We start from the raw sequence: 18,187 nt of genomic DNA on the forward strand, positions 1-18,187 counted from the left end.
AATTTCTTGCATGTTTTCTAATGCAAAATGCTGAGATAGCTGAATACTGAATCAGCATCCTACTAGGTAATTTGTTGGGATTCAGTTTTAATATGTTCATTCCCAGTGGTTACAACTAGAAACCAGCATGTAAAGGCACTGAAGGTTCTGAACCCTGCAAGCCATTTCGGGAAAAAAAAATGCACTTGAAACCCACTTGCCTTATCTGAAGTGCAAAGATGATTCAAAAGCGTGAGTTACAGTTTAATTTTCTGCTTTCTTTTTCTAACTTCATTAATGTCAGAAATACCAAATTCAGCCATCCATAATGAGCCAAAAGATTTATCTATCCTTTGCAAAGAGACAACAACCCAAAAGAAAAGCATAATGAATCTTTAAAACTCAGCTATCTTGAATCTCACCTTTTCAATAACACCAGCAAGAAGAGTGAAACTTGACATCTTTGCATTCTGACAACCTCTTCCCTCCTCTGTCTTTCAGCTTACAGTTTTTGAGTCATCCTCTAACTTGTTCTGACTTACAGTCTTAGTGTAGCTATGGCTTGAATTCGCATTGCAGCTAGAACAATCCCCTTAGGACTTCTTCATGTGCTGTAGCAAAGCTAAGTATGGAGAAGTGTTTCTTTTTCCTTTTTTTTTTTTGGTTTTCTTCCTTTTCAGGCTATATTTCAAAGGAAAATTTTAAAGCCTATATTAACAGTTTTGCAGTCCTGTTCTATCCTCTGCCCCACCCTTTTTGCCACAATAAGACCAAGAGCAGCTGCAAAATCTCTATGAGGACAAGTAGCTGGGAGCATAGCTTACCATCACCCGAGTCCTGGAAGCCGTTCCGGAGCGCTGATGAAGGTGGTGGTGGCGGTGGTGGTGCACCTGTTCCCGGTCGGTCTGGGGGAAGTGGTGGCCGAGGCCCACCCCTCTGGTTCTCCAGCCCAGCCCGGGAAGGCAGCTGAGGAGCAGCAGGTAAAGCCCTTGAAGTGCTTCCATTCCTGCTGAGGGGAGGTGGTGGTGGCAGGGGGCCTGGAGAGAGAGTAGACACAAGCACAAAAATGCTGTTTGCACCAAATTGCGCTGTGGTGGTACACTGCTGCCCATGTCCCATGGCCTCCCACTAATAGAGTGTGGACCATTTCGGGCCCAGGGAAGAACAGACTCCAGTTCCACCTCCTGCTCCCAGGGCTTGATGGGGAGCCTACAACCTGCAGAGGTCAGAGGAGCAGGAATAACCAAACACAAACACACCTCAGCACCTGTATTCCTGCCTCCCTCAGCTGCAGCAGCTCTGTAGAGGTGCTGGCCCTTGAAGCCAATTTCAAACCATTCTAAATCACACTGGCCTCAGTGAGCAGTTACAGCAGGAACTTTGTGAACTGAGGATCCAGGCTGCATCCCACCAACTCCCAGCTTCACAGTGAAGCAGAAAAGCTCTGCAAGGCAACGTGAAGGCAGAGCCCACACGGGCTGGGAAAGTGACACTCACTGAGCAGCAGTAAACTGGGACAGGAGATAAATCCACATCTTGGACAGGAGGAGGCCATGCAGAGGGTGTGGAGGGCTGCACATGGCCAAAGGTCTCAGCACCTCTGCTTAGTGTAGTTGGGCAATTGACAATTATGTTCATTTTCTTAAATGCTTCCTTGTTCTGATGAAATCTCGTTACAGACACATACTGGAAAGCTTCCAGAGTGGTTTCTCTCCCTAAACCTTACTAAAACCCATCATCTACTTCAAACCATTGCAGAACAGTATTTACATTTATAATTTATATCTCCAGCTTCTTTCTGCTCACTGAGTCAGCAGGAAGGTAGTGTGCATTTACTAAACTCTGCATCAGAGAAGAGCTGACCAGGAACCTCCTGTGGGAGCAGAGGCTGTCACAGAAGTTCCTGCGGTGTCCAAACAGTCTCAGCAGTACTCTGTAGCGCTGCTCTGTGCTCCCCAACAAATGTGAGACAATTCCTGCAGCCAGGCAGCCATGTGCTAGATTCTGTGAGTACACTGAGGTGCAACTTCCTTGAGTTATGGGGCTCATTTGTGCTTCAGCTCCTCCAGCTCCACAAGGAAAGCCATCAGGCAATGAGAGTCATGAGGTGCAACTCTTAAAAGTTACAAACAGCGATTGTCAGAGGACAAAACATGTGATGAAACAACCTGATGGAGGCAACGCTATTTTCAGTCTCATTTGGAGTCTGTGTCTAGCAGGTAATGATGGTTAGTCACGCTGCAGCAACTGCCTCCTGTATAACAACTGTCAGATCAGCCTTCTATTAAACTAATTACTATTTTGCTGTGTTTGTGCCTTCCAACACGTAGAAGGCCGGGCTTTCCACTCATGACAACACTGCCATTAACTCACGCTGGCTGACTCAGGAAGGTGAATGTTGTCACCGGACGGGAGCTGGGTAGAACAGGTCCCTGTCAGTACAGAACCTGGTGGGCAGCCCTGTTTTTGTTACAGCAACTACACAAAACCTGCCCAGATCTGTGAGTGAGCTGGGAATGCACAGTAACATTCCTTGAGTCACAGTGATGCCCACAAGCCCTCATTTTTCAACTGCAGGATCCCTTGTGCCCAACAGCCCCATGCCCCAGCCCCTACCTGCTCGGCTGGGAGGATCCCTGATGGGTGGTGGGGGCCTCTCGCTGGGTGGCGGTGGCAGGGGGCCGGAGCGGCCACCCCCAGAGCTGGGTGCAGCAGGGGGCACCAGGGACAGGTTCCTCTGGGGAAGTCGTGGCATTTCATCATTGCTGGCAGGACCGGGGGGCACAGGGGGTGGCCCTGGCCTGCTGGGGGGTGGCGGTGGAGCAGGGACACCAAGGGGTGGCCGCGGTGAAGCAGGCACAGGTGGCTTGTTGTTCTGCGGTGGCGGTGGTGGCAGGGCCATGTCCCGGCTGGCAGGTGGTCGGTGCCCGGAGGGAGGTGGTGGTGGTGGTGGTTTCTCATCCACCGGTGAGCGACCAGGTGTGGGTGGCAGTGGTGGTCTGCCCGAGTAGGGCGCTGCTGGGCCTGGGCCAGACTGCCGCAGGGAGCCAGCTGACCCTGCGCCCCGGCTGCCTGGGAACGGTGGTGGCGTTGGCCCCAGACTGGGCTGACGGTTGAGAACTGGTCCTGAACCCCTTCCATGCAGACTGGAGGCAATGGGCCGGGGTGTGCTGGGCACTGGTGGTGGTGTGGCATCAGGCTTAGAGCCCACATCAGGCCTGGGTGGTGGCAGGCGGCTCCTCTGAGGGTCAGCAGCTGGGCTCCGCTGCCCCAGTGGCGGCCCTGGGAAGCGAGGCAGGCCACTCGGTGCCGAGAACGGCTTGGCAGCAGCAGAGCGGGCTCCAGGTGGCAGTGCAGGTGGGCGGGATGCCCCAGCATCTGTGCAGGAAGATGAGAGACAGAGAGAGGGCATCAGCACCCATGGAGAGGGCCTTCCTCACATACCAACACTGTGCGCTATGACACAGCTGCCCAAGTGTTTGAGAATGCTTCACTGGAACAGTCAGCAGCAATCTCAGTGTTATTTGGGATCTGCATCACAGCACTTAGGCCTTTCTAGCTCATGAGGAATGGCCTGTGGGGGACCCAAGTGACTGCAAGGCAACATGAGCATACAGTCCTCACAGAGCAAGCAGTAATTTCGGGAAGGAAAAGAAGAACTGGTGAAGAACAAGTATTTGATACCAGCAACCCAAAAGCAAAAAGAGCTGTAGCTCTGAAATGGCATTTAACAACTTAACAACAGCTGTCCAGCAAAAGGGCTTTGCAGCCCTTTCTAGTATCTGTGAACTACTTGTGTACTTGTGTATGTCAGCAAGAAGGCAGCCAGCCTTGCAGTTGAAGAAACACTGTCCCGTTGTGCCAGGAACTTTTGCATTAATACAAGTTCCCAAAATAGACCATGACACAATAGAAAATACCAGCTCCAAGAGACTGTTTTGTACAAATGTGCTGAAAAATTACGTTAGTCCATAAAATATGCAGGATTTGTAATATTTTATGACCCCTGTTGTCCAGTCCTCCTTCAACAAGTGTGAAATGCTACATCCTTAGCTTTAGGAAACTCACAAGTCCCAGATCTCCTTTGTCTGAAGGGGCAGCTGTTTGGCCAGCTAGAAGAACGCAGTGTGTGCCCTCCAACTGCAGCACGCGCAGCAGCCAGCTGGGATGCCTCATGCACTCCCTAAGTGGTAAATCACACTCTTGAGGAGCTGACGCAGATGTACTTTCCAAATGGAAAGCTGATCTTTTTTCCTGGTACAGAAGGGAGAAATAATCCAGAATCTTCTTGTGCTCCCCTCTGGTCCTGCACACCCACAGCTAAGGCAGGACCTCATCCTACTTTGCAGGCAGCCACTCAACACTGCCAAGATCTTTAGTTTTCATCAGTAATTAGGAGGAGTAGAAAGAGGGGTCTCACTTCCCCTTCATAACACCCAGTACTAAGAATGAAAAAAGATTCAAGATGAAAATTTCATTTTGTGATAGCCTAAGATATCTGAAGGCATTCTCAATCCCAGCAGGTAATTTATTGCTGTGGTATGTAATTAATGTAAGTAATGTGTCATTTATTTGTTTGCACTGAAATTCCAAGATTTTTCTTACCAGCATCTCGACTTGCAGCAGATCTGAGCTTTGGCATTCCTGCTTGAAAAAGTCCTCCGAGACCAGGTGGTCCACCACCACTGAAGCCACCACCACCGCTACCAGCGCCAAAACCCCCACCGCTGCCACCGCCACCTCCTCCAAAGCCACCGCCACTTCCACTGCTTCCTTTGGGTTCTGTTGGAAAAGAAAAGTCCCCCATGTTATGCAGAGAACTGAGGCTGATCCTACAAAGTATTCTCTTTCATTACAACAACTCTTGGAAGTGGGGAAAAAAGGTCACAGCCACCACTATCACTATTGTGCCATGGAAGAGGTGGAGCAATAAACACAGCTAGTGAGTTTTATTAAGCCATCACTTTCCTTTTGGCTGCTCTGGACTGGAAAGCAGAGAAACAGTCACTCTGGAGAATTTGGAACTGAAAAATGGATGGAACCTCTGAGAATATCGTGTCGTCTTTGTTAACATCTGTGTAGCTGCTTTCCATTTCTTCATACTATTGCTCTCTTATCCTTCACCTTCATTATTCCATAAGCCAAGTGGAGGACAGTAAATGAGGAAAATGAAGAATGAGGGAGGAAGATAGAGGTGTTCTTCCCCTTGGGGGCACCTTTGATGAGTGCATGGAAGAGATTTAATTTCTGATGACTTTCCTCTATGCCCAGAAATGCAGTGAGATGATCATTAGCTGCCATTTTTTTTTTTTTTCCAACATAAAGGAACTATTTTTATCAGTCCCCATTTCCTCTCCAGTTTTTGTCTAACATTTCCCACCACTGGTGCTTCTCCTCAACATTTCTGCTGTGACAGCATCAAGGCACTAGAAGTACAATGAAATCATTTTTAGTGATAAATACAGGGAAGAACCCTACTTATAACATCACTGCAAAATGAGCAGGCCCACAGGTTGGGATATCTGTGAAGATCAGCTCCCTGATGACAGGCTACATGGCTGAGGACCAATTGCTTAATTTCTTGGCCTCTTGATTTCCACAACTTTGGGTGGGTAAAAGTTTCATTGATTATAAAGTAATTAAAACCTGTAGATGAAAAGCACTTCTAATAATCCCACACAGAAAAAAGGAGGAAGAATGTCTTCATGGGGGAATGTTTCACATCATCCCTCTGTTCTTAAGCATGTTAGCTCAGTTCAGCTCTGACTCACACAGGGTGTGAACCTCTGGAGAAATGCTTCTAACTATGTTTTAGTCTTTCTTCATGATTTGTTAATTCAAGTAAGCAAGATAATAAACCATATCATTTGAATCTTACTGTTCAGCTTTCCTTTAAGCCCCTTGACTTCTTTTCTCCTGCTCATTAGAATAACTAGAACATGTAACTTGGCATTCAGAGATAATACTCAAGTGTTTAAAGTTAAGGTATCTGGCTGATGATACACTGTACCTATTTCTTTTCCTAAATTCCTATTTGGTCACATGCCTGTTGGTGTTTCCTTCTTTCCTCATCACCTTCCCATCACAGTCCAGCCTTTAATTGCATGGCCAGACCCAGACTGAGTTGTATCACATCTGTTAATCTGTCTGTAGAAATCTCTCCCTAGGCAACAAATGCTATGCCACCACCACAGCAGGCCTTGCCTACCTCCTGTTTCTGCTGTTCTCTCTCCCTGATTTTTGCTACAGGGGCTTTTCCATCTTTCTCTCAGCACATGCCGTAGTGCATAGCGAGAGCCAGCAGCAGCTGGAGACCTTTCCTCCTCACAGGCAAGCTAAGCTACTGCACTGTGCCAGAGTACTGCCTAGCAGGCTGAACAATGAGGCTCAGTCAAAAAGATAACATCCCTGAGTTGCTCTGGCTGCACTCAGGCTACGTGCAACGCAGCAGCAACCTGCTGGGGCTAGGGCTCTGACCGCTTCCACTGCTATGGCTCCATTAATAAGCCAGTGGTGCCATGCCACGGCTGCCCTTATTTTTGTGCACTTTATTCTCCCCGCTGTCTTCAGTACTGAAGGGAGTTTCTCTGCCTGAGCCACTGCAGCTTCTCAGTAGGTCTCCTAGTAGGGTTTCCATGGTGTTCTGGTTTAAGCAAATGAGAACTGCTTTATGAGAGTAAGCAAACAAACCGATGCCCACATTTCATAAACAGTACTTGATTTCTCATCTTACTTAATCCTCAAAGAACAGAATTTGTATTATTTTTTTTAATATACCAGCTCTGGGCATTTTGTTTTACCTGCATTTCCCATGGCAGTTCAAATCGATGCGAGAGAAATAATTTTCTGCATTCTGATATATAGAACCAATCAAGTACACAAGCTCAACCATGCAGAATCATACTTACTGTCTAGAATTGGAGCACTTCTATCATTAGTAACAGTCTTCTTTAGCTTTTTTCCTTTGGTGATATCAGACAATAGAGCATTTCGCCCTGCCTGTTCTGACCTGCTCAGAGTTGGTTTTTCAGTATTTGCCTGCAAAAAACAAAATTAAAAATGAGGAGGTAAAATAAACTTCAAATTTTAGATATACGGTTCTGATCAAGTATGGTAGTTACCTTAGACCTTGATTTCTATTCTAACAATCCACTATGGTAGCATACCATATCTGGTTTTGTGAATTATGCTAGAAGTAGCTGTGCTTGTTACTGACTCCAGGCCCCAGACACTGCTGCTACTCACAGTTTACTGGAAACAAAATGCTTTTTTTTAAATTCATCTATCTTTATTTTTTTTTAATTAAAGAGTCTCTGAGTTCTCAAAGCCAAAGCACATCTGTGGAAAATACCGTTCTGAAGACTGAGCCTGGGCAGACTACTAACACAATGTGATTACAGAAAAAGATGGACATTTCTGAAAGTTGTAGTGAAACTGGAAATATACAAATTCTGGATAAATCAGAAGAAAGATGGAGTTCTGGCTACACACCCATCTATATATGGTTACTTCTTCAAGAAAATCGTGGTTCCTGAAAAGATTTCTAACCTATCAGATCAGTGTTACAGAAGTTTCATGAATGTTGATGAGAGCTGCCATGCAGGGTCTGAGCACAGAGCCTGTATTTTGCTTGCGGTGGGCAGTGAGGGAAAGACTATGGCATGATGTCAATCTGGGTAATCAGCTAGGCCTTTGGTATGAAAACATTTGAGTGCTCTACAGCAGCACTTCCAGAAACTTTTTCGTTCTCGTCTGCCTGACAGAGAGCAAACATGGCCCAGGGCAGGCTCTGTTCCATCTTAGGCTGATTGAAACCAGGTCCAGTGTAGTTTCACCCACTGTACTGTGCCAGCAGTGGTTCTCATACCTTCATACCACAGACTGGCTGAGGGAGCTTAGCTGGCTAAGAACTATCCTTATAAAAGGTAAAAAATAAAATTGATTTTTGCCTCAGGTGCTCAAAATCAGTTCACTATCAGGTCATGTATGTGTTAGAGAGGGACAAAGGAGAAAGCGAAAGTGTGTGGCTGGGGAAAGGCAAGGAGAGAGAAAGATTTCAGTCCCTCCAAGTTAGATAAGCTGTGCCTCTCCACCTAGGATCCTTGATCCAAGGCAAACAACCAGTATGGGAGGAAGAAGAAGCGAATGTGGCTAGTGACACCCACAAGGGCACTGAAAGGGAATGGAAGCAATGGACCCTCTTGCAGGAATCAATAAACCATAAACAAAATGCAGGAAAAAATGCAGACACCAACACGCCATCATCCATCAGTATATCTGCATATCCTTTTCAACATGACAAGCAGCAGGACAGGACAGCATATACAGTGCATCCACCTCCCGCAAGACTTACCAAGGCCAGTGTTGGGGGCGGTGGTGGCGCAGGAGGGGGAGGCACAGGCATGGTGGAAGGCTGAGCTTCAGCTGATCTTGTTAAGAAATCTGCACAGCAAAACATAAAATGCAAAGAACCAGAGATTAATAAATCTGTAACTTTTGGGAGGTACTGTCTTCAAACCCATCCTGCATCTAGCAGGCTTATCTATTAATTTTTTTTTAAGATTAAGTAGTCTGTTAAAAGCACTTCATGTTTAATTGTATGAATAACAGCTGTGTCCTTAAATAGGTGCTCTGCTCCCTGCATGACCTCCATAGCCACGCAAACTCTCAGACACACATATCTAGTTGTGTGCATACACACATAAACACTTCATACTCTTTGCTATGGCAACACACAATAATGTAACGTGGTCACATGCAACAATAAATTACAAAACTGAAACCTGTTTAATCCAACAATCTTGTTCCTGTGTAATTATGACAGGACAACCCCCTTGATAAACTACCAGCCCCTATTTCAACAAGGTGCCATCCCTTTAGGATCATACTTAAAAAGAGATGTTGACCTTTTGAAATCCTTCAGCTGCTGGAAGACAACACCCCTTCACTGTCCTGGGTAGGGTGAAAAGGCAGACCTCTAGGAAAGACTCATGCATCTCCTCCTGCTTGCTCTGAAGTAGCCAGGCTCCACCACCACCTCTGAATATACCCTCCTCCTTCTCAGAAGCAGCAAATGCAGCCATGCTCTGTGCATGTTCCTTGAGGAGGAAGAACAAGCAAGCTGCCGTGCAGGGGAAAGCCTGGCAGCCAGAAACTACTTCTCCAGCTCCGCTGCCTGAAACCAGGCTCCTGCTTTTTCCTCATGCATAACTCCAGTAATTCCAGGACAGGCAATGCAGGAGGTAGAAACTCACTGAAACTGAAAAGCACTGTGGACTTCTTTTTTTTTTTTTTTTTTTTTTTTTTTCCAAGTCACAAGGGCTTTTAGTGACATTTTAGCACACCGCTAGAGGGAATTGTGCCTACTGGAAGCTCAGGGGTTTTCCTGATGGTGCTGTGACATTTCAGTAGTTTACTGTGCTGCCTGTCCCTAAAAATACTTTTGCTTTGAGGGACCTGTTGACAGGCTCAGCCCTGTCAAGCTCCTGAGCTTGTGCAGGAGATGTGCAGAGCATCCTATGTCAAAAACAAAGAGCCTGATGCAATTGGCCATTATGTATCTTGTATTTGTGCATGACAGGTCAACATGAAGAAAAATGTCCCTAGTGCAGTTACTTACAAGAATATGCATCTCTCACTTTCTGAAGTCAAATGGTTTTGATAAAACCATTTAAATAACACATTCCCCGCCAAATCAGCTTCATGCTAGTTACAGCACACTTAAGAACTAGAATGAATGCTAGAAAAATGTTCTGAATGAAACACAATGGCATATGCAACTCTCATTTGAGGTGTGTCACCACCTGCAAGGTCTGCAGTGCCTCTGACATGCTCCACGATACAGAAAAATGAAAGGTTTGAAGGACAGCTGTATCCTATCAAATGCTCATGCTTTGACAGAATTAGAATACCGACATAAACCCATCCAAAAAAATGGCTGAGCTGCCTTCCTAGAAAAGAGCTTGTCTAAAAGGAGACATTGATGGATTTTGCCTAAAATCTTCAGGGAGAAAGGGGCCTGGAAAGGAAATGAGCACATCACCCCTAACTCTAGCTGACAAGGTGTTCCGAGCAGCGCGGTGTGGGGCAGGCGCAAGGCATTACCATTATCTCTGGTGTGGGGTGGTTTTATTTTCCCCTGCTTCAGATGCTGTTGCTCTTTCCTGTTACTGAGAAAGTGCAAGCAGAGCAGAGAGGAAGCTGATGGACGGACAGACTGACAAAGAGGAAACTGCGAAGCCAAGTCTGTGCAGCGCTGTGCAAACACCACACTCAAAAACCCTGCAAACTGACCCAAGTTTCCCACCCACTCACCCTGCAGGAGTTACCTCTCCTATGGAAATGTCGCCAGAGAGGCACAGCTTTCAGGTTCCCAGGATCTGCCTGAATCTGCTTGTATTTCAGACTTCCGTGTTCCCAGCAATCAGTTCCTACATAAAACTCTGCTGAGCCCTATCCTTTCCTCATCTTATTATCCTAAATTCAGTACTTAAAATCTGAACTCTATTAAAAGAACTAAGACTAATGCTGCTTTGTTCAACTTCCTGTTTAAAAAAATAGTCAACAGGAAAATTATTTCTTGCAGCAGACCACAACCATCCTGTTTCTTAACACAGCCTTTTCACAGCTGCAGTTGTCTCTAGCGTAACTGTGCCAGTAAGCTACTTCACCAAGCTTTTAACTCCTTCAACTGATCAAAATGAGAAGCTGCTCTCTGCACTGCTGTGGTAAGAACCTGAAGCAGTCCACAGAATGCCCCCTGAATCTTCTGGTGCTCCATGTGCCGAGGGAAGGCTCCTTAAGAAGGGAGGATAAAGTTTATTTTTTATCAGACTTCTAATTTCTTAAGGCAGCTCAAACCTGCATGCAGCAAACCAAATAGCTCATCTACATGGTGTCCTTTCCAAAAAACAGCATTTTTGCAAACATATAGCTTGCCTACCTCCCTGTCTGTTAAATTATTGCTTTCCACATGGTTATACTGTTCTTTTCTCCTTCCTTTACTTCACTGGATTGTTTTGGGTCCGTTTGTAAAGAAATTGGGGGTTGATAGAGGGTGAGTAGGGTAGCACTCAAAGCCTGAGCTCTCTACGGAGAAGTGACTGCCCATGGAAGCATCCTACCATTCTAAGACACATTGCTTGAAAGGAGGCAAGGAGGGGAAAAGCACCAGTGCCTCCTGCTTTCCCATCTCTGCAGGGAAATATCATTATCTATCTAGTATAGACATACATATATCTTTCTATATTTAGTTGTATAGATTTGTATGTGTATAGATACATGTACATACATTCACATGCAGTCAATCTGAAAGTAATGCCTCCTATTTATATCCACGGAAACTGCAACAGATACAAAGAGCACAATAACACTCTCTGATAGAGCAAATTCTCTGCTCCAAAATACTATTTTTCAATACAGTCACCACCATCAATGATGCATTTTTGCCAGTAATGAACAAGTGCCTGCATGCTGTGCTTGTAAAAATGTGCATGGCACATTCAGAACATGGCTCATCTTTCACACTGCTGTCACCATTGCTGAAACACACCACCCACTGCCTCACTGTGCTCACATCTACTGGCTGGTCACCATAAGTGTTCAGCAAGTGTCAATGAATGTCAGTGGGTGCCATTTTTTTCTGTATGGAGGAATTCAGTTCCACACCTTTGCTCCATACGCATTTCCATGTCAGACGCCTTTCTGTCAGGCTGCCCTTCCGCTGCCATCTGTCACATAGCAACAATGTGTAATGGGATAGTGGTGGGAAGGTTCAAACTCTACAGCCATATTATCGACATTTGCCTCTGACATAATGGGCCAACATAATAAAAGAGGAGGCATTACTTTCAGAGCAGCCCTTGTATCTATAGATCTACCTTAATGTGTATCTAGTTTCCACTTCTGGCCTGTTGAGAAGGATGCCTCTCACTGTGCCTGCAGTTCCAGCTGCCCACCAGTTAGCACTTCTGGTACCAAAGGGCTTTATCGGCAGCATGGGTGGAAGCCAGACACGCAGCTGCACACTGGTCAGCTGCTGAACAAGCCCTATAGCCCATGATGCAGCTGCTAGCAGGGCTAGCTAAAATCATTTTGTAGGCATAAGGCAAGTTCCTGAGACAGGTCAAACTTTGGCAGCACTGGCCTCAGATTGTTTACACATAGTGCTCTTGCTTTGAAGCTGTATTATTTTCAGTGATATTTTCTTGGAAAAGATCTGCTGCAACGTATGTGACAATTTAGAGTAATTTTCAGTGTATATATCAAACTAAAAGCAGTAATTAAATTTAAGATATTAATTTTATCATCCTGAAATATGCCTTTTAGGTGACTCCACTGGGTCACCCATTGAGCACACATGGTATTCCTACCTGCTTATTTAGGAGTGCAGTGTGTAACATGGAAATACTGGACTTTCGAAACATTCCTGAGTCTACTGAAAAGACAGCTTTCCTGTACACAAGTAGGAAACATGATTCCTAGGCTTCTGTTACATCCTAGAGCATGTACTTCCCTAAGGAGACACCAGAAAACAAGGCATTAGTCAGAAACCCACATGCTCATACTCAAGTATAACGCATCCATCACACAGTAAGACACACCAGCCTGACAAATTTTAGTTTAAACCTCGATGATCCTTATAGGTCCCTTACAACTTGGGATATCTTATGCTTCTATGTACACTCAGTACAACCCCGCCTCACTCCTACTTTTGCCCCTCCCCAACTCTGCTCCTGCCGCTGAGAAAAAAAAAACCAAGAGCATCAGAAACTCAAAATGCAGCAAAAAATAGCACCTGCTGCTTTTGAAGCTCTAACTCATCTATGCAAAGCACAGCATTAGATACAAGTCCTGCTGCTGCTTCATTCACCACTGCTTTGCACAAAGCACAGAGTCCCAGGATGCTAAGCACAACTCTGCAGCTAGAGGGAAGCTTTGGCTTTTGTCTTATGTGTCAGCAATAGACTCCGAGTTCATTATTTGCACTCAGTAAGTAGGAAAGAGCCTATTCTAAGGAACAGACATTAACTCCAATTGCTAACTGCTGATACCATAAAATACATGCAATAGGAGCTGATAAATTTTACCTACTGAGTCTGCTAATAACAGAGCTGTTTGTAACAACCAGTGCCACAGGGTATTGAAAAAGAACTCACTTCAAAAGAAAGTTAGAAGGAGCATCAAACTTTGAAACCTAGTATGCACGTTCTTGTGCATTTTTTAGTCAGTAGTGTCCATTTTCATCACTGTATGTAAACATTAGGCTTAAATGATGGTACTGCAGCAGCAAGAATTAAGGTAGCTATGGCCAAAATGCCAGCCTCTGGGCTCCAAAGATGGAGAACATTATAATATGCAACCTATCTTGATAAGAACCAACTGCATCCAAAAAAAAGCCAACCCAACACAAAGCTCAGGAGAGAAACAGTGTGTCACATTTGGCAAACAGCCCTTACCCTACCAAGCAACCCACATGTAAACGAGGCACTATACCAAAACACAAGTTCTGGGCATTTCATGTTCAATTTAGTACCTCAGAGATCTCTTCAGGAGCATGGCAAGTGACAAAGAGAGACATTTTACATGGGATGCACAGAGCGAACAACTGGGCTGCAGCTGCAGGGCTTGCCTGCAGTCAGCCATTTCAAGGCAGTCCAGGCACCCCTCGCACGCACTGAGTCACAGGCAGACAGACAGCTCGCTGCGGTTAATCGCTTCCTGCATGATTAATTTCCAAGCAGAAAAAGAGGAAGGAACAAACAACTGCAGAAATAAAACAGAAACGATAGAACTTGAGGGGGAAAAATATGCAGTCACCAATTAAATGCTGATTGTCTCTCCGTGCAAAAGGGTTCAAAATCCAAATAAGCGTTGATGTGGTTCTTTCAAAATGTATTGCTTTCACTCATGGAAGAAAAAAATAAATAAATGTGAATTTGAGAAAAATTAGGCTTGATCACCGAGCACTTTGCTAAGGTAGCTCTAAGCACAAAAAGGACAGCAAACCAACCACATGACAAAACAGTTAGGAAATGGTACAAAAACAGCTGTTTTTCCATGGGGGGGGGAGGGAAAACAGCTCCACACAGACAAAAATATTTTGTCATGAACCATTGTCTAAAGGAATACACAACTATTGAATTGTTTTGATTCACCCACATCCCGTGCTGCCTCCCTTTGCCCTCAGTGGGCCCGACACCAAGAACACACACATCCCACTGCAGTCCTGTGCAGCAGGAGTTCAAGAGTGGGAATTGGTATAAGGAGAGCTCCAGAGGATGCCAAAGGTATCCACCATGCACAACACTGTGCCAGTAACTGCCACCTGAAAAACATGGCATGATTTTCTCTCCTTTTTAATAAAGCAAGAACTCAGGCTCCATACAAATAGAAGCTTGTAGATACATATAAATAGATAGATGGTTTTAACCTCCCTAAAGGGTTCAGCATGGACAACAAACACATTGCAGTGTGAAGCTACCTGACCGCAGAGGAATTCCCCTAGATGGTGGAGGAAGAGTATTTAGAGCCTCCCTGGCCTGTCACTCACACACACAAAAATTTGGCAAAGCCTCCAACAGGCTTTGTGACCCCATATAGATGCAACTGAAACACTGCTGGGATGCTTTGTACCCACTCCCCACTCAGCTCTATAGAAGAACTGTTTCTTCCTCCTCTTAACTGGGATAAAGGAGGCAAGTGACACCTGAAATGCTTCTTTCTCTCAGCGTTTCTGCTCTTTTAGGGGTAGTTTCCACCGAAACTGCAGTGCTTATGGTACAGGGGTTACAGGCCCACAGGGTGTGAGAAGGTCGGTTTTCTCACTTTGCCCAGAGGAAGCTGAGGTAGGAGAGGGGGCACCAACATTTCACCCTCACAACCGCTTGCAGAGAACTGGATGGTCCAAAGAGAAGCTGACAGGAGAAATTACTCAAGATGCACGAGACCCAGGGAAATTCTGTAGAGATTCCATCTCCAGAAAGTCCATTTTACCAGGGACAAATGTCAGGGCGCATCTGTAGGATGCCAAGAGCAGCCCTGTGTGCTTGTTGCCCATGGCAAGTAGTACACAGCAGGCCTCCTCTGTCACCCAAGAGTTCTGCTGCAAAGAGCCAGCAGGGCTGCATCCATGGAAAATTACAGCTAAGAACTAGGCCACTGCGGTGTCAGAATGTTGTTTTAATCCAAGTATTTTAAGAAGTTATTTTCCTTCTCAATGACATATTTTTCAAGATATGTGGAAGATGGCTGGCAGTGGAGAGCTGTGGAGGACTGCCCCAGTCACCACTACAGTTGCTACTTGAAAAAAAAAAAAAAAAAAAAAAAAAAAAAAAAAGCAAAGCTTTTGATCATTTCAAGTGTTGGGATGTTGACTTGAGAAAATTTAAAAGCAAATACACTATAGCAGAAAATACCTCTCTCAAAATAGCAGTCACTTCCATCTAGCCCATGCTGCTGGAACTTCCTTCAGCCGGTACTTACAAAAATATTTCTGCTTGCTGGGACTCTGGGAGATGGTTTCTACCATCAGCTCATGGTTCATCCACAACCCAGATGCTATCCCCAGCAGGAGGTGGGGCTGACACAGCCAGGACATTTCCAGTTATGGGACATACCCCAGCCCTTGTGCCTGTGGGATGCCACCTGTGACCTTGCAGCTCACTCCCTCCCAATAAAAGACTTTCCCCCCAGGCCCTCAATAAAGAAATGCACAGCAGCAAACAACTTCTCTCCTGGGCAAAAGTGATGCTTACGGATCAAGCTTCTGGTATCTGAACTCTTACTTCAGCTGTCCACAGCATTCAAGCATCTATCATCCAAAACAGCTTTTGGCCAGCACATATGTTTGAAACAATGCAAAAGACTGTATTGCCCTAGGCATGCTGCCCAACACAGCAAATGTGGGATTCACCCAGGCTTGAGGTAAGTAAGCCTCAGCCCACAGACTTAAAGACAGAGTCGCTTGTTTCGGTGCTCTACAGAGGCCATACGGATACACTGTCCACCTGGGCACAAGATAACAGAGGGGAACAAGGATCTGATGTCTTTCTCCATTCTACTTCCTCATCTGTTCCTCCTTGTACACACTGTGTTCATAAAACACTGTTCCTAATAAACAGTCAAATAACTTCTCTTTGCTGGGGCTGCTTTTTCCAATGCCTCATTACTATAGAAGTGATCACTTGGCGTCAGAGGATGCTCACACTGTAGCACACAGCTTTCTCCCAGAAACGTTAGTGGCTTTAGGCACAAGGAGCTCTTGGTAGGGTAGACAGTCTGGCTCAGAAGTTAAGGCTTTTCAGAATTGCCTCCCAATTCAATTAACTCTGACTCGTAAAAAAGAGCACTACGCTAAGTTATCCACTTGAAGAATAGGATGACTTCTGCCAGCACCAGACTTGTGGACATATCCTCACCAAACAGTGTTGTAATGATGGGCAGCAATGGTAAAAAGGATTTCACTATAACAAAGGGGCACAGGAAAAGATCAAGGATCTCACACTGTCAAATTATATTATTACTCCTTCATAGGCCTAAGTCTAGAATTAAATTGGCTTTAGTTTTCCAGTAGGGTTTTTTAATATAAAGTGTTTTCATTATCACGATCAGCTAATTCTTACTAAACCTGCAGTGAACTGTGACTGGTCTACTAAAGCCAGCATCTATAAAATAATATTAAAGTGGTGACTCCCTCTAAAGGGGAAATATCTGAGGCACGTCAGGGCCAGACACATGGAATGAATTTAAAACACTGTTTTCCAATCCCACTCTACTGTAAATACTGCAACATTCCTATAAGAATGTTGAAAAACTACAGTGTGATTAGTTCAGATTTCACATCAAAAGCCCAAACAAAACACTAAGTGGCCAAGACAGTCAGCAGGGAAAGACAACCACACAAGCCAGGCTGCATTAGAGTTTTTACAATCCAGGTGTCGACATGAATTAGAAGGTAACTCGAATACCTGTCCTTAGAGGAGCAATCAAAGACTTATCTGTCCAGAGTGTGGGAAAAACAAAACAAAACACAGCCCCAGATCTGCATAATGTAAGGCAGCCCAGTCAGCCACAGACAGCTCAGAAAAACGAGTACCGCCTCAGAGCCAGATTACCGTCAGTAAAAGCCTCTGTTCAGTGTAGCCAGCCCCATAAATCAGTTTTGTGAGAAACAGGCAACTAGGTCTGGGAGAGATTTTAATTAAAAAGAAAAAAAATATATTTTCCATTCCGAGAGTTAAATTTGAGTGATTCGAAGCTGCAAAGCCCTGAGACTTCAAATCTTCTCTAAAATGGGTGGAGATGGAGAGTCTGATTTTAGACTCATGAGTTAATGGAAAGACTCAGGCCAGTTTTCAGAGGGGGCAGGATGAGACCTATTGTGCCTTACAATTTTGCTGAAAGTGTTTGAACTGTTTGGGATGAACAGACTTAACAGTTAAGAATACACCCCAGCTTGGGATCATTTGTGAGATCATGAATCATATTTGCACATAAGGAATGCACTTGAGGAATGCTGTACTCAGCAGTCAAGGTTGGTGGTGCTGGCTCCCACAACACCATCTTGTGGATGCTTATGGCTAAGGGGGAAGGACCACAGCCACAACCTACACAGAAATGCCATCACTTGTGTTCAGCATTGCTGGCCTCCTGCTTCACAAACCTGGAGATAGCAAACTGCAAGGCACATTTGTCACCTGCCTCAATGGACCAAGACCTACCAAAAAACAGACCACAAACCAAAAAGAAAGTCACATCAGGCCTTACTGACTGACTTGATTCTAAATGAGGACTCGTTCTGCATATGACTTCCATCCCTCTGACCTGCAAAAGGCTGCAAAATAGCAACTGATCTACCATTAAAATGCTTACTTTAATAATGTGACTGTGAAAAATTTAGCTTTCTTTTTTTGTAGACTCTTGTTACAAAGCAATTCTTCTCTAATTCCCAAAGGGACTGCTGAATGTTTGAAAATAAAGTTAAAAGCAGAGTTTTTCAGCTTATTAAGGTATAAATGAATATATACAAAATAATACCATTTCTTTGAATACTTAAGTGTTTTAAGTATTTACCATTATTGATATTTTATAATAGATCCTCCTCTGACAACAGCTATGAAAGGAAACTTTTTTCTTATATGATGTACGTAATAACTAACATCCAGTTATTAAAAACAAATATCACTTTTAAAGCCTGAAGCATTCTGAA

General features: G+C 44.8%; 1 protein-coding gene across 4 annotated transcripts in view; it reads right to left on the minus strand.

Moving 5' to 3' along the window:
• The window catches only part of WIPF1 (WAS/WASL interacting protein family member 1), a 49,179-nt gene that overhangs the window by 6,148 nt on the left and 24,844 nt on the right, over positions 1 to 18,187 (minus strand). For all 4 annotated transcript variants that reach the window (XM_072342302.1, XM_072342298.1, XM_072342301.1 and 1 more), the window contains 5 exons: positions 8,333 to 8,421; positions 6,888 to 7,017; positions 4,585 to 4,761; positions 2,596 to 3,357; positions 804 to 1,016 (listed from right to left, as the gene is read on the minus strand). In XM_072342302.1, the coding sequence (XP_072198403.1) occupies positions 804 to 1,016; positions 2,596 to 3,357; positions 4,585 to 4,761; positions 6,888 to 7,017; positions 8,333 to 8,383 (1,333 nt within the window). In that variant the 5' untranslated portion in view covers positions 8,384 to 8,421. The remainder of the gene's footprint in view (positions 1 to 803; positions 1,017 to 2,595; positions 3,358 to 4,584; positions 4,762 to 6,887; positions 7,018 to 8,332; positions 8,422 to 18,187) is intronic.

Source organism: Excalfactoria chinensis, chromosome 7, assembly GCF_039878825.1.
Source record: "Excalfactoria chinensis isolate bCotChi1 chromosome 7, bCotChi1.hap2, whole genome shotgun sequence".
NCBI classification, from domain to species: domain Eukaryota; kingdom Metazoa; phylum Chordata; class Aves; order Galliformes; family Phasianidae; genus Excalfactoria; species Excalfactoria chinensis.